Source organism: Jaculus jaculus, chromosome 1 (genome assembly GCF_020740685.1).
Source record: "Jaculus jaculus isolate mJacJac1 chromosome 1, mJacJac1.mat.Y.cur, whole genome shotgun sequence".
Classification (NCBI taxonomy): Eukaryota; Metazoa; Chordata; class Mammalia; order Rodentia; family Dipodidae; genus Jaculus; species Jaculus jaculus.
Genome location: NC_059102.1, coordinates 154,833,426 through 154,848,379, shown reverse-complemented (window position 1 = coordinate 154,848,379; position 14,954 = coordinate 154,833,426). Strand labels below are relative to the sequence as shown.

The 14,954-nt window shown below is 58.0% G+C and overlaps 1 protein-coding gene across 1 annotated transcript; it reads left to right on the top strand.

Moving 5' to 3' along the window:
* The first annotated feature begins 2,227 nt into the window (after positions 1-2,227).
* Positions 2,228-14,342, top strand: Ctsd (cathepsin D). Its single transcript, XM_045136951.1, has 9 exons — positions 2,228-2,430; positions 4,609-4,768; positions 7,121-7,244; positions 7,892-8,010; positions 9,421-9,638; positions 12,657-12,779; positions 13,044-13,188; positions 13,287-13,385; positions 13,479-14,342. The coding sequence occupies exons 1-9, from the start codon at positions 2,363-2,365 to the stop codon at positions 13,644-13,646; spliced, it is 1,224 nt and encodes a 407-aa protein (XP_044992886.1). The 5' UTR covers positions 2,228-2,362; the 3' UTR covers positions 13,647-14,342.
* Positions 14,343-14,954: the final 612 nt, after the last annotated feature.

Below are 14,954 nucleotides of genomic sequence, written 5' to 3'. Positions count from 1 at the left end.
CCTCAGGTACTGGGTTGTCCAGGCTGGCCTCCACCAGCTGCCTCCTAGCTTCCTGCGGGCTGTGCACCAGACAAAGCCTGCATCTCCACTGCATACAGCCACTATGGCCCTGAAAAACCCATCTGCCCTGTCAGCAGTCCAAGGGTCCCTCTGAATCCACCAGGGTCCATCTCTCATGCAGTGACCATAAGGGTTGCAAAATGGTCTCTGCCAAATGTGGGGCAAAGCTAGGAAGAGGCATCCCTGGACCAGTGAGCTCCACACAGAAATATGAGGCCTAAGTGGGTTCCTTCTTTACTGGCTGGGGAGGGCCGAAGGCAAGCTTGGTACAAAACAGGGCTCCAGCCTTGTACATGTGGGGATCCTGACGACCTGAGCCCGGCAGGGAAGCAGAGCACATTCAGTTCTGGGGAGCCTTGAGGGCTCTGGAGACTGTGGTTGGCCCCTGGTCCCTGTGAGATAAGAGCCATGTCCTTTGGCCACCACTCCTGAGCCTTCCAAATCCCATGGATCCATTCCTATAGGAATGGGAGCACCCAAGTATTCATCCGCATGGATAACGGAACACCTTCTGGGTGCCATATGTGGGGAGATAAAGATGCAGGAAGGAGTGTCCTACAGAGAATGGATTGCAAACTGTCTCTGGGGCTGTGTGTGTGTGGGGGGGGGTGGTCTTTGTCAGCTTCAGGGGGAGCCAAGAATCTTAGCCTGTGGCTTGTACCAGCCATGCACATGATCCACAGCTGAGTACCAGACCGGGCCTCTGGTCATGTGCACCATCCATTCTTGCCTATTCCCTTCCATGGCCTGGCCATCTTCCAGATGCTTCTGTCTGCGTGAGAGCACCCTGGAACACACTCTCTGGCCACAGCAGGCCTGGGGACTCAGTCTGGCAGCCCAGGTTCACTTTCATACTTGCCCATTTAGTGCACAGCCATCATAGCAGCGGTGCAGGTGACAATTCCAGGTACCAGGCCCTATTTCTTGGGAGGACAATCTTGAACCCGAAGAAGTGGAGGGGTTTCAGATTCCACAGGCAAAGATCCTTACTGGCTTTGCCCAGCATTTCTCTGTAATGTGTGGGTGTGGAGGCAGGGCTCCAGCTGCGGTCACTCACTCACCTGGGGCCATCAGACCAACCAGGCATGGGGACCCTCAGTAGGGGTCAAGGGCCTAACTTGATGACAAAACAGATAGGAATTCTAACCCTGTCTGCTGGAAGCCAGAACAGCTAGTCTGTCCTTCTGTAGAGTGGAGTCAGAGGTGTCATCTCCGCAATTGCTAGAAGAGCCAGAAGAGCACCCTGGACAGAGATTCTGGAAGGTTCCTCTGTGTTCTGGGACATCACCTTTCAGACAGGTGATCCTCACAGACGTCACTTCCCAGAACATCCTCCTTACATGTATTTGGCTGGGCTGTGAGCTCCTGGAGGTCCAGGAATGGGCCTTGCCTCTTCCTTGAACAGTCCCGAACTCATTTCGTGATGCAGAAAGGAGGGGGCCCGGTAAAGTTCCGAAGGACAACCACCACCTTAGCTTCCGCGGGGCCAGGGCCTTCGCTGCAGAGTCCCCAAGGCTCCACGCACACCCGGCCTGGGGACCTCTCAAGGTTCCTTATCTAATTTGATGCATCATGGGAGGACCAGGTTCCTAGGTGACAGTGCCAAGTTATAGACAGGCAGGTCCCGGCCCCAAGGGAAGGGCCCTGGATGCTCTGCCAGGGACAGGCAAGGCAGTCCTCCAGAGTAGAGGACACTAGGTAGCGGGGCGTTGGAGAGGGTGCACTGAGGCCTCCAGGTAGACGGGTCACTGGGAGACTCTCAAGGGCGCGGCGAAGGGGAGGTGCGCACACAGAAGAACCGGAGGCCTGGCTGCGCGCGTGTCTGGGTATCAGGACACAGGGAGAGCCAGAACGCTGCGACACCAGGACCCGGGCTGCGCCAGGGGGGGAAGTGGGGAGAAGCAGAAGGGCGGGGCCCTTCCTAATGGAAGCCTGCGGGCTAGGGACGGGCGCGGCCTTCCTCCCTCCCGCGTGACCCGGGTCTAAGCATTGCCTGGACAGCGAAGATTCCCCGGGGACGGCGGCGCGCACGCTCCTGAGCGCCGTGCGCGAGCCCGGGGCGCTGCGCTTTGTACGCCGGGGGGGGGGGGGGGGGGCGGAGTCGGAGGTATGTGTGCGTGTGTATGTGTACGGGGTCGCCCCGCCCCGTTCCCGCCGGTCGCGGCCCACGTGACCCACCCGGGCGTGCAAACAAGCCGGTCAGCTGACCGGACTGCGCCGTCATCCCGACTATAAGCGCGCGACCTTTTAGCGTAGGGCTCCGTTCTACCGCCTGGACGCCGCCGCCGCCGCCGCCACCATCATGCAGACCCCCGGCGCTGTGCTGCTCGTCCTCGGCCTGCTGGCCGCGTCGGCCACCGCGCTGGTCAGGTGAGGCCGCGGGCGGGTGCCCGGCACGGGGCGCGGCGCGTGCGCTGTGCCGGGGCGCCCCGCGGGGCGGGGGAGGGGGGGCTTGCACCTGTGCGCGCTGCGCGGCCCTTTGAAGGGTCCTCGGCCTAGAGGCCCGCAGACCGGAGTGCATGGGGGTCGTCTAGGATCTTGAGGGTTCAGGGAGGTGGCCGCAATGGAGACTGGCCCCCAACTTTGCCCCAAGCTTCGAGGGTTGTGGGGGAGCAGCTCTGCTTTGGGGTGGGTGGGGGTCTGAACCAACTCAGCTGTGGAAGTCGCAAGACTCAGGAGTAGGCCTCGGTGACCCTGAACCTGGGCAGGCATTTTTCCTTTTGGGAGAGCCGTTCGCCCGCTGTGCACCCACACACTGGCTCGAAGTTTATGCAGGGGATCTTCCCACTGGTCCCTGGTGGAGATAACTGTCACCCCCCCACTCCCCGAGTCACACAAGGCCCACGAAGAGAGAGAGGGAGGGAGGGAGGAGGATGTATGGAGGAATGGCCCAGCTCATACACCCTGGGGCCTTGGCCTGCCCCCATGGGAACCAGGCCCTAGTCAGGCCTAGGAACCTGGCCTTTGTTCCACATGGGGCTTTTGTGGGTGCCTCGTCGTTTCCACTCCGCTGTGGGGTTGCTGACTGTGCTCAGGTGGGTGAGGCCACAGGCTGTTGGAGCAGAGCTTGCTGGGCCGGCTGGGCACAGGGGCTGGGAGGTACGATGCCACAAGCTGTAGGTTGCAGCCTGGGGGCGGGTAGCCTTAATGGAGCCTTTGTAGAGTAGCTGGAGCCTGCCTTGGCATTACCCGCCCTTCCCTCAGGCCTCCCCTCTCCTCTGAGAGCACTGGTAGCAGTGGGGAAGGGAACCCCAGGCTCTTAAAGCTGGGGCAGCTGGGCCAAGGCCACTCATCAGATTTAGGTCCCATGGACTGATGGCATATGTTTCATGAGTCCTGGAAGGGGGTCCCCCCCCCCCAGCAGCCAAAACCCAGGTTCTTCCAGCCCACCACTCTCAGGCAAGATTCCTATTTTTATGAAGCACGCCCTTGGCATGCCAAGAAAGGCCAGCTGTGACCTTGAACGCAAATCCCTGGGCAGGGAAATTTCATCCAAGTGATTACAGACTCAGGCGAGCTCTCCTGGGAGACTGAGCCAGTTGGGAATGGGGGGGGGGTGGGTAACCCCAGAGAAAAGGGCAAACACCCCCATGCTCTCTGATGATAAACCCCTGCCCCTCCCCCCATTTACAGGTGTGCAACAGTGCCACAGGGGGACATGTGTGGGAATGGCCCCCAGGAGTCATTCTTGAGCTGTGGCTCTGTCTGGTCATGGGAAATGGGGTTCAAGGAGGAGGGTATTGGGACCTTTGAAAGGTGATGAGGTTGGTCAGTCAGGAGTGGTGGTGGTGGGGGGGTGATGGTGAAGGCCTCTGGATGGCCAGAAGGAAGCCCCTTCCTGGAAGTCAGGCATACGGCTGTCACTGCTGACCTGGAAAAGCGAACACCTCAGTGTGGGGTCCATTGGAGAGGGGTATGGTTAGGGCCCGCGGTTTGTCCCTGGTGCCCCACATGTGCTTCATGGTAGTGCGTCTGTGCCTCTTGTTTGGCCTCCTGTAGGTCTCACCCACTGAAGGAGGGGTGATGCTCTGTAGGAGTGTAGGGTTCATCTAAGGCAGAGGTGACAGGTGCCCAGAAACCTTAAACAGACCCTCCTGGCACTATCCCAGGAAAGACCAGTGAGTATACAGAGAGGGCTAAAGATCAGTGTGTTTTGTTTTTGTTTTGAGCCTCTGAGATTGGCCTCCAGCTAGGGTGTGGTTGGTGAGAGGAAAGGGTGGACGTGTTGGCCTGTGGCTTGGTGTGAGGGGTAAGGTTAGACAGGACCTCCTCTGACCATGCCTAAGCAGTTCTGGGTTGGGGATGGCTTGCTCTCTGCTGATCTCTGCTGATTTGGAGGTAGCTGGGTCCACAGCTTTCTGGAAAGAGCCTGGTATAGACCATGACTATTTTGAGATACCTGGTGGGCCGGGGGGCATGTGCTTCCTAGACTGGTGGTCTCTGCACTGGGAGGGCTTCCCTCATCCTGTCGGGGGTATCCTGGGGTTGGGGAGGTGGCTGAGCAGTGGCCAGAGCTCCACTCTGACATGTCTTACCCTGTCTTGACAGAATCCCGCTACACAAATTCACATCTATCCGCCGGACCATGACGGAGGTGGGCGGCCCTGTGGAAGACCTGATCCTTAAGGGTCCCATAACCAAATATTCCCTGCAGTCACCTGCTGGGACCAAGGGGCCAGTGCCCGAGATGCTCAAGAATTACATGGATGTGAGTGAGGGGTCACTGCTCTGAGGGGGTGCATGGGTGTGGGGGACCGTCTCTGTGTGTTCAGTCGCCAATGGCTGTGAGCGGTGTACCTAATCTGTAGGGGTTGTTCTTTCAGGCTCAGCCATGCTCTTCCCAGCCACTCTCCCCTCCCCTGCCATCCTAGAATCTTTAACTGTGCCTGGCCATGGCTCAGGGGGAGGGGACAGGTTGGGAGCAGGGGTGGCCTTACTACTTTAAAAGAACTCTAGCATTTAAAAAAAATATTTATTTTCTTTCATTTATTTGAGAGAGAGACGGCAGATAGAGAGAAGGGAAGAGATAGAGAGAAGGGAAGAGAGAGAGAATGTTCATACCAGGGCCTTCAGCTACTGTAAACGGACTCTATAGACACGTGTTCCACCTTGTACATCTGGCATATGTGGGTCCTGGGGAATCAAACTTGGGTCCTTTGGCTTCACAGGCAAATGCCTTACCCACTAAGCCATCTCTCCAGCCCTAAATACTTTCTTTTTTCTTTGGATTTTCGAGGTAGGGTCCCGCTCTAGCCCAGGCTAACCTGGAAACATACGTAGTCTCAGGATGGCCTCAAAACTCATGGCGATCTTTCTACCCCTGCCTCCCAAGTGCTTGGATTAAAGGCATGCGCCACCACGCCTGGCTTCTGGCATCGTTTGACAAGTGCTTACCCATTGAGCAGCAGTACCCCTGACTCCCACCCTGTGTGTGTTGAGCACTGATGACCAACTCAGAGTTGGTACTAATGTCTGATCCACAGACCTGTCCCATGGGGCATGAAGAGGCCTGGAATTAAACCCAGACTGACCTGAGCCTATCCCAGGGCTAAGAGATAGGGGTCCTGGGGTCCCTGAATGGGGGGCCTTCTGAGGTGTAGCTGGCTGGAGCCTCTGTCTGTGTCCATCTGGTTGGAGGCCTGGGGTGACCTGTGGCCCAGTGCTATCTCTTTGCCATATTCTCCAAGGTCAGCAGCCCTTCTTTCCCATTTCCCGAGACTTGAACCTACTAGGGCCTTGAGTAAGCATGCTAGCCCAGCCCTCTGCCACTGAGCTGCAGCCAACGCCAACTCTTTTTGCTTTTCATTTGGGTCTCTCCAAGTTGTCCAGGCTGACCATGAACTTGCAGTCCTGTCTTGGCCTACCAAGTAGTTGGGTCTGTAGCTCGCTCTTGTGGATGGTGGGGAAACAGGCCCCAATGTAGAACATTCTATAAGCCACTTTACACTCTGGAGCTTGGCTGCCTGGTGGAGCTCTGTGGAGATAGGTTTTGAGCGAGAGCCTAGCGTCTCTTGTGGCCCATATAGCCCTGGGCTTTGTGGCCCACTGGGTAGAGGTAATCTTGACCTGTGTCTTGCTTGGCCCAAGTCCTGGGTGATAACAGGAAGCTCTAGACTCAGGCATGTGACTTGTTGGGGGAGTTTGGAAAGTGGGGCCTGCCTGGACCCAAGTGACCAGTTCCTGCTCCTCCCCCCCCCAAAGCATGTGCTCACGGAGAAGATTTGCTGAGTCATGGTCACTTGTGGTCACTTCTCGTGAGTGAGGAGTTAGTGGCTACTGTTCCTTAAAGCCAAGCAGAATGGAACCTGAATCCTGCACATACCAGTGACTTAGGCTCCCTTCTGGGGAGGGGTACACTCAGGTAGACAGGGTTCAGGTGACTTAACTCCAGGACCCATGGTCTCTATCACACTATGAGAGAGTTGAGGATTGGGCCTCTCCTCGGAGGAGTGTGTGACCACCTCATCCCTGCCAGGTCAAGGAGTTTACAGGCCTGATGGCCCCATGCTGTCCCTGTAAACAGAAGGGGGGCTGAGGCTGGGTAAGGAGGGCAGAGTTGCAAAGCAGTGACTGAGTCAGCCAGGGCTGTCGTTTTCCCAAATTCTTCTTGTCATTCACTCGGGCAGGGCAGGTGCCGGATGGAAAACGGGGTTCCAAGAGTCAGGCCCGGGACCCCTGAATAACAGACAGCCTTTCAGGCTGGCCTTTTCCCCACCTGGGCTCGTGAAGGGCCAGGCCTGCCCTTCCAAAGGTACAGTCCTTCTCCAGTCCCATGGTACCCACATTTACAAGGGATCCAGGAACTCCATGTGCCTATGAGTTCTAGGACTCAGTTCTGGGGTCCTTGGCCACCCCCTCCACCTCACTGGAGCCTGCTTTCTAGAAGCCTCCCTTCCAGCTCCAGGGATAGAGATGGATGATACAGCCAGTTCCTGGACCACAGGGTACTCCTCCCTGAGCCTTTCAGGTGTGTCTCTTGGGACAGTCAGAGGTCCTCTTCTGTCCACTGTGGAGACAGGGCGCTTCTCCTCGTTCTCAATGAACATTGCTCCTCTGCCAGGCCCAGTACTACGGGGAGATTGGCATCGGGACGCCCCCGCAGTGTTTCACAGTTGTCTTCGACACTGGCTCTTCCAACCTGTGGGTCCCCTCCATCCACTGCAAGCTTCTGGATATTGCCTGCTGTGAGTTCCCTGTGTGTGCCTCTCCAGGGCCCCAAAGGGGAGACCCAAGTTCCTGTGGCCTTTAAAGTCCCCGGCTCTGTGGTACCCCGACTGCCACCCTGTGCCTTCAGCTGTGCTCAGTGGCCTTTAGAGTGGTCAGGGACACCGAGGCCCTGCTATGGGGACCCTTAAACAGCCAGTTGTGACCTTGCTCTGGGCCCAGCCCAATTTCCCCCAAATTCAGCCTTTTGGGACTGTAGCTGGGTGGGGTTCAGGGGTGCTATGGGAGGTATAATGGGCTTGTGGGCTGCAGGTGCCCAAGTGGAGGGTGCTTCTTAGACAGTGTACTCCTGCCTCTGTGCCCCTCAGTCAGGGCTGGCTTCTCTGCCCTGCCCTGAGGTTGCCTGCTTTCTGGGTGAACCTGCTCATGACTGCCACAGCCTTTTCATGGGGACTTGGGGACTGCGCGGGCCAAGAAAGGGGTAAGCTAAGGCCCGGGCCACCTGTGGGGCTGAGAGCAAGGCTCCTGATGGGCGTACGGCCCACAGGTTAGGGGTCTCCAGCATGTGGGCCACAAGTCATGTTCAGTGATCACATGGAGGAGGCAGCTTGGACCACTGGCGGTGGATGGCAGAGTGATGCCCTCCCTTTTCCTCACTCCTCCTTAGGGATCCATCACAAATACAACAGTGGCAAGTCCAGCACCTACGTGAAGAACGGGACCTCCTTTGACATCCACTATGGCTCTGGCAGCCTCTCCGGGTACCTGAGCCAGGATACTGTGTTGGTGAGTCTCTGACACCTGTCTTGGGGCTCTGGGCACTCGTCTCATGGAGAAGGGGTCACCTGTGGTCACCTGTGGCTGAAGAGAGCGCACGGTGACCCCAGCTAGACCCCAGCTCTCTGCAAAGTTTGGAAGGCTCACGACACTTGCTAAGTAGAGGGGAATGAAGGCACTGCAGGTACTCTAGGTGAGAAGACGGCTTGAGCAAAAGCTGTGGGTCAGGAAAGCCCAGTGTGCTTTGTGGTAAGGAAGCAAGGAGAAGGAGATGGGAGCAGGCAGGCCTAGAATGACAGCCAGGAGTCCCCAGGGTTGGAAGAGCGTGTGGGACTCTGGATCGTGAACTTGTGCAGGGAACCCTAGGTAGCTGCTGGCCCTGCCTGGCTTAGTGAGTGATAGATGTCCTCTTGCTGTTGGCCCTGGTGTAACAGGGGCCTGGGTGTGGGTCAGCTGGGGTGATTGGGTTTTGTGTGAAGATGCTTGGGGTTTGAGGTGCCAGCAGGGTGTCCAGGGCCAAGCGTTGAGTAGAGGTGTCTGGGCCAAAGGATGGAAGTGATCCCCAAAGCTTGGCTTGGGGGGAGGCTCAGGAAGGTGAGATGGGTAGGAAACCCACACCCAGTGCTAGCTTGGCTCCTGGATTGCAGCCGGGAGAGGGGAGCATGCCTGGCTGAGCAGATATTGACGGCCCCATATTAGCATCCAGTATCCAGAAGGCCAGACCAAGCAGTCTGTGGGGCCACAATCAGAGAGGACACCCCCCCCTTCCTGCTCAGGATGGGGCAAAGAAGCCACAGGTTCTGCCCACTGGGTGGTTGGGGCCCAGGGTCCAGCCAGCATCCTGCTTGCCCGGCCCTTGTCTGGGGTAGGGGAGCACCTTGCGCCTGTCTTGCCAGGGTTCAGGACAGGGCTCCCCCTCCTGCCCATGCCCTGTCTTTCAGGGGCTCCTCGGGGCCCCTCAGAAAGCAGGAGATTGCCCAACGTGCTACTCCTGGGTTGACCTCAGCAGCTGCTCTCCCCACATCCCTGTTCTGACTCTGCAACCTCAAGTACACAGCGTGGGTAGCTTGGGGGCAGGGGCAATGTGCCTTTGGGTGGGGGGGCTGTGGGTTCCCCAGCCGCTCATGTTGCAGAGTCATTGACTGGTTCTTAGGTTCAAGGACAGGAGGAAGACTGGTCAGGTAGATTTAGATTAGAGGGTTCTGGGTGAGGTGGACACACAGCCAGGGTCCCTTTGCCCTCCTTGCTTCCTCCTATTCCTTGTTAACATCAGGTCCTAACAAGTCCTACCGAGAAGTTAACTCTACTGTCTCTACAACTAGTGTGTCTGTGGCCAGCCCTTCTGTCCATTCTTTCTCTCTGCCCATGTGGCTCTTTGGAGAGAGGTGTCAGCTGTGGTACGCATGCCCTGGTCTGCAGGTGCCATGTAAGTCATCCCTGGGAAGCATCAAGGTGGAGAATCAGATCTTTGGTGAGGCCATCAAGCAGCCAGGCATCACCTTTATCGCAGCCAAGTTTGATGGTATCCTGGGCATGGCCTACCCCCGCATCTCTGTCAACAACGTGCTTCCGGTCTTCGACAATCTGATGCAACAGAAGCTGGTGGACAAGAATGTCTTCTCCTTCTACCTGAACAGGTGCGGCAAGAGAGGTGTGGCTTCTGCCCCCCCCACCACCACCCCGCTTTTCTGGGCTCAGTTTTGTGAAACGCAGGGGGAGAGGCAGGGCTGAAAGCCCTCCCTAGTCCACACACCTAACTTCTGACCTCAGTGCTTTTAGCAGGCAGGAGTGGGCTGCCCCGTGACTAACAGCCACCCAAGAGCAGGCTGTGCGCCAGGGCCTGCAGCCATCTGGGAGGCGTCAGCAGGCCTAGGCCACCAGGCGCTGACTGCTGGGGCCTCCCTCCTGTGGGAGCAGGCTGCTCGGGTCATGGTGGATCCTGAGTCCAGTGACAGGCAGGTGTGGTCCAGGTGTGGACCACTGGTGGCCGGAGGGGACGTGGCTGTGAGCTTTGATCTCTGCTAGAGCTCTGCAGGAGGGGCTTAGCGCAGACCTTAGATGACAGCTATTGCGGAGAGAGTGAAAGTCCTAGATTATACACGAACCGTGACCTGGGGCTTCCCAGGTAGGATGGGGACCTTTCCCCGGAGACCTTGCAAGGGGCCTCTGGGCTTTTGTTTGCTTGTTTATTTATTTAGCAGAGAGGGAGAGAGAGAAATGGGCACGCCGGGGCCTTCAGCCACTGCAAACAAACTCCAGAAGCATGCGCCACCTTGTGCATCTGGCTTACATGGGTCCTGGGGAATCGAACCTTGGCCCTTTGTCTTTGCAGGCAAATGCCTTAACCACTAGGCCATCTCTCCAGCCCAGCCTCTGACCTTGGCTTCTCACTTCCTGTAAGCCAATAGGTGCTTCGTGGGAGCTGTAGACATGAGGGGAAGCTGGGTGTTGGGGGCTTCACACTTCTAGCTCGGTTTCTGGTGCAGACAGGATATGAGCAGGTGGCCTTCTTCCTGCAAGCTGCTGCTGCCGTCCACATCCTGCCTCTTCAGGGCTGACACAGCAGCCTTAGCCGAGATGGCCTTCGGCATGTCTATTTCGACGACTCCTTCCTTACCTCTGGCCTTGGAGCATTTCTGGCATAGTGTCAGCCCAGAACCTTCCAGTCTTGCCTCACCCTGTCCACGTTTGTCCTTTGCTTGGGTGGAACTACTTTTAAGCTGGGATGTGAGCAAAAAGGCTGGGGTCCTCAACCCCTGGAGGGCAGGAGCGACCCCCATAGCTTGTCAGATCCCAGGCTAGAGACCAACAAGTGTGACTGCTGGGCGGGCAGAAGAGAAGCCAGCTGTGTGAGGGGCCGTGGCTCTGAGGGGTGGCTCGTGGGTTGAGCATGGGTGTGGAGAGGCAGGGCTGTTGCCATCATGTTGCTTGGCCTGGGATTTCAGAGCAAGATAGGGTGGAGCCCAGGTGGGAGGACAGGATACGGCATTGGGGTAGGCCAGGAGCAGAGTGGCAAGCCCAGCCAGAGATGTCCAACAGGGCTACGTATCCCAAGCGAGATATTTGGCCAGCCCCAAGTGAGAGACCAGACACTGAACTCACGCCCTCTTGGCTCTCAGGTTATCAGAGGTGGCAAGTTCGTACTTGCTGGTTGTTCGCGCCTCATGTCTATAGACCAGTGACTCGGCCTGTCTTCTGCTGGAGGGCACCGTAGTGGGCGTCTGCGCTGTGCTAGAGGTGGGGGTGATGAGAGACACTTGAATCTGGAGGAGGAGCCAGGAGTGTGTGGGCGCAGGGCGTTCTGCAACCGCCAAGTGCACCAGCCACAAGCAGCAGGAAGGAGTTGCCTCAGGGGGTGTGGCCCTCACTAACTCCTGGAAGCCCGCCTTGGCTCTTCCCAGACAGAGCACAACCCCTGTCTTTTGGGGTCACGGCACTCACTTCCCTGCCTCACTCAGATCCTTGGCTTTGGCCACCTATGGCTGAGCCTTTGGTCCTGAGCACCCCTCCCCTGCAGAGGAGCCTGGCCACACCCAGCAGCCTCTGCAGGGCTGGGCTAGAGGTGCCTGCCAGGGGGAGAAGCTCCACCCTTCCCCTTGGTCTTCCAGTCCCCAGTGACACCTTGGCAAACAGAAGATTCCTTTCTTAGCACTTGAGTCTCATCCCGGGCCAGTCGTGTCAAGTGTGTGTCAGAAACAGACGTTGCCCACATCTGTATCTCATTCCACAGTGTCAGAATTTATTGACTAATCAGTAAATTCACAAACAGTGTTAGAACTAGGTTCGTTTTGGTGGCTGTAATTTGCCAAGTAGTAGTCCTGTTCTTCCTTAATGGCTGGCCACTGGCCTCCGCAGATTCTCTTATTCTAATCTTAACTCCCGCATTAGCTCTGAGATCATACACACACCTCGCAAACTGTGCGTGAGTGTGTATGTGGGCGGGGGGGTGTTACAGAGTGGGTTAAAGAGGCTGTAGAGCGCAGGGAGACTGTCCTGAAGTGCAAGGCAGAGAGAAAGAGTGCTGGTAGAGGCTAGGTGGAGTCTGCGGGAACCAGATAAGGTGGCTTACATGCTGCAGACACAGAGCCACTGCGGTTCAGGCTTGCCAGGTGCAGGGCCGGGAAGAGGGCTGGGTGTCAGGAGAAGCCGCACTTGAGCTGCAGCCTGTGGGAGAAGCTGGAGTCTGACTGTGGCGATGTCTCAGGACCAGATGTGATGAGGAAGCGGTCAGCATGCCTGCCATGTCTTTTTCTTGGGGTGCTCCTTGTTTAGTCCCAGGTGGTGGGGTTTTTACCGGTGTGATCTCCAAGCTCAAGTGTCCGGTGTCTCTGAGATGATGTGGTATATCCTCAGATATCATTTATTGCCATGAGTACCAGTTTGCCCTTCTGGTGTGCTGGCGGATGGTGATAGATTACTTGTGTAAAGAGACAGACTTATGTCAGGCACCTGGACTCAAAATGGGGTAACTCAGGCCAAGGCTTCTGCTTCGTAACATGGAGTTATTCCAGACAAGACGTACAGGTAGTCACTGCACACAGCAGAGAGGAGCTCGGAGCAGGCCCGGCTTACTCCCCTCACAGGGGACTTGGCCCCGTCCCCCCGGGTGGTCCCTGTGCGTGTGGGATACTGATTGCTCCCTTCTGTCCTCCCAGGGACCCCAGTGGACAGCCTGGAGGGGAGCTGATGCTGGGTGGCATTGACTCCAAGTACTACAAGGGTGAGCTGTCCTACCTGAACGTGACTCGCATGGCCTACTGGCAGGTGCACATGGAACGGTGCGTTACGGGTGTCCCCATGCATGGGTGTGGCACGTGGGGAGTCTGGGGCCCTGACCTGCTGGCCCTCCATGCCCACTCTATCACTGATTCACCTTATCCCTGTGAGGCTGGACTGCTCACGGTTCTGCCTGAGTTGAGTGGCCCTGGGAAAGGAGAGCCAGGTTTGTCCCTGGAAGGTACCACCGGGGCAGGGGCTAGGCCAGCTACACCCTAGGCTCATCCCCTGCCCAAGCAGAGCCACTCACTCTCTTCTGCCCCTAGGGTGGATGTGGCCAATGGACTGACCTTGTGCAAGGGGGGCTGTGAGGCCATTGTGGACACGGGGACTTCCCTCCTGGTGGGCCCAGTGGACGAGGTGAAGGCGCTGCAGAAGGCCATCGGAGCTGTGCCGCTGATCCAGGGAGAGGTGAGCCAGGCGCCGGCGCTGGCTGGCTGGCTGCCGGGCGGGCAGGCAGAGGGCCTCTGGAGGCCTCACCCAGCACACTGCTCCCCTCTGTCTCTTAGTACATCGTCCCCTGTGAGAAGGTGTCGAGCCTGCCCGATGTCACCCTGAGCCTGGGAGGCAAAAAGTACCAACTGTCCTCTGATGACTACATTCTCAAGGTGAGTGGGTGCAGGCGTTGGCAGCGCAAAGCCTAAGTGCCCTGGGTTCACCGGGCACTCTGGTGACCACGTGCGCTCACTCTGGTCCTGCAGGTGACTCAGAGCGGCAAGACCATCTGCTTGAGTGGCTTCATGGGTATGGACATACCCCCGCCCAGCGGGCCACTCTGGATCCTGGGTGACGTCTTCATCGGCCGCTACTACACGGTGTTCGACCGCGAGAACAACAGGGTTGGCTTTGCCCAGGCCGCCAGGCTCTAGCTTGTCCCGTCCCACCAGCAGGGAAATGGACCAGAGTCCAGTAGAGGAGGCTGGCCGGCCCCCACCCCTCCACCCACCCACACACACACTCACACTCGAGCCTGGCCCAAGCCGGGCTCACTGTTTTGTTCCGAGGGTTCCCTTCCTGGGTTCAGAGTTGCTGCTGCTGCCTGCCTGCCTGCCTGAGGGGGGCATGGGGGCCTGTGCAGAACACGGTCCCTTTTGCCGCCTTAGAAGGTCCAGGCTGGCTTGGTGGTCACTAAGTTTGTGCGTCCCAGGAGTCCGCATCCCTTTCCCAGCCCTGCTGCTTTTGGCTGCGGGGGCAACGCTAGCTGCGCTGAGCCCCGGCCCCGCAACAGACACAGGGGTCCTGGGATCCCTTCTGGAAACTGTCCTGCCCCGGGCCCCTCATCCAGCCTGGAGATGGCCCCAGGTGGCATGGCCTTGGTCGCCTGTGTGTCTTGGTCCTAGCTGAGGCCTGGCAGTGAACAAGGAGGAGAAGATGCAAGCCAGCCTCCTGCGCCTGCGGGGCTCCCTGGGACCTGACCCCCCCCCACCCCACCCAGGAGGGCACGCAGTAGCCTAGGGCAGGGATAGGATGGCTAGGTGGCTCTGGCTAATTTCTGCTACCATCCTCCTGGGTTGGGTTGCCAAGAGCCAAAACTGATGTAAAAATACAGTTAATGTGGGCCTCTTTCTCTGTGTTGGTGTGTTCTGTGCTGGGTGGGGAAGTTGGTTCTAAGCTGAGACCTGGGGAAGGAGCTAGCCGCACTGGTGAAACCCAGTAGTACTGGGGGCTGACTCACCCAGGCCACAGGAGCCACCTGAGGTGGCCCAGCCTGGTTTCAGTACCAGGCTACCTTGCACAAGAGGACCCTGGAGACACTGGCTTGCTGTCTGGCCCTGTGGGCAACATGTCTGGCTGAAACTGGCAGGTTCCAAGACCTCGGGCAGTAGCCAACAGATGGCGGATGTGGCCTTGGCCGGAGACCGTGGTGCAGGCCCTTAGCTCTGGCCTGCGTGAGGCATGATTTTAGAGAGGTGAGCCAGACCAGCGCTCGCTACACTTTGCCAGGGAATCTACTTGTCCTTGGGGAAGAGAAAAGAGTTGCGTCCCAGTGAGAAGCTCAGGCTCCATCCATACCCACCCTTTGTACCCCTTTAGGCCAAGGGAAAAGAAGGTGTCTGTTGGGACTGGGTGCTGCAGGCAGCCTGCCTCCTGCCTGGGTCTCATTTCCAGGCCCTGGGAGCAATCTGCTTTTCCATCCAAGTCAGTGCAGGGCTGTGCCTGCCTGCCTGGGTTTGTTG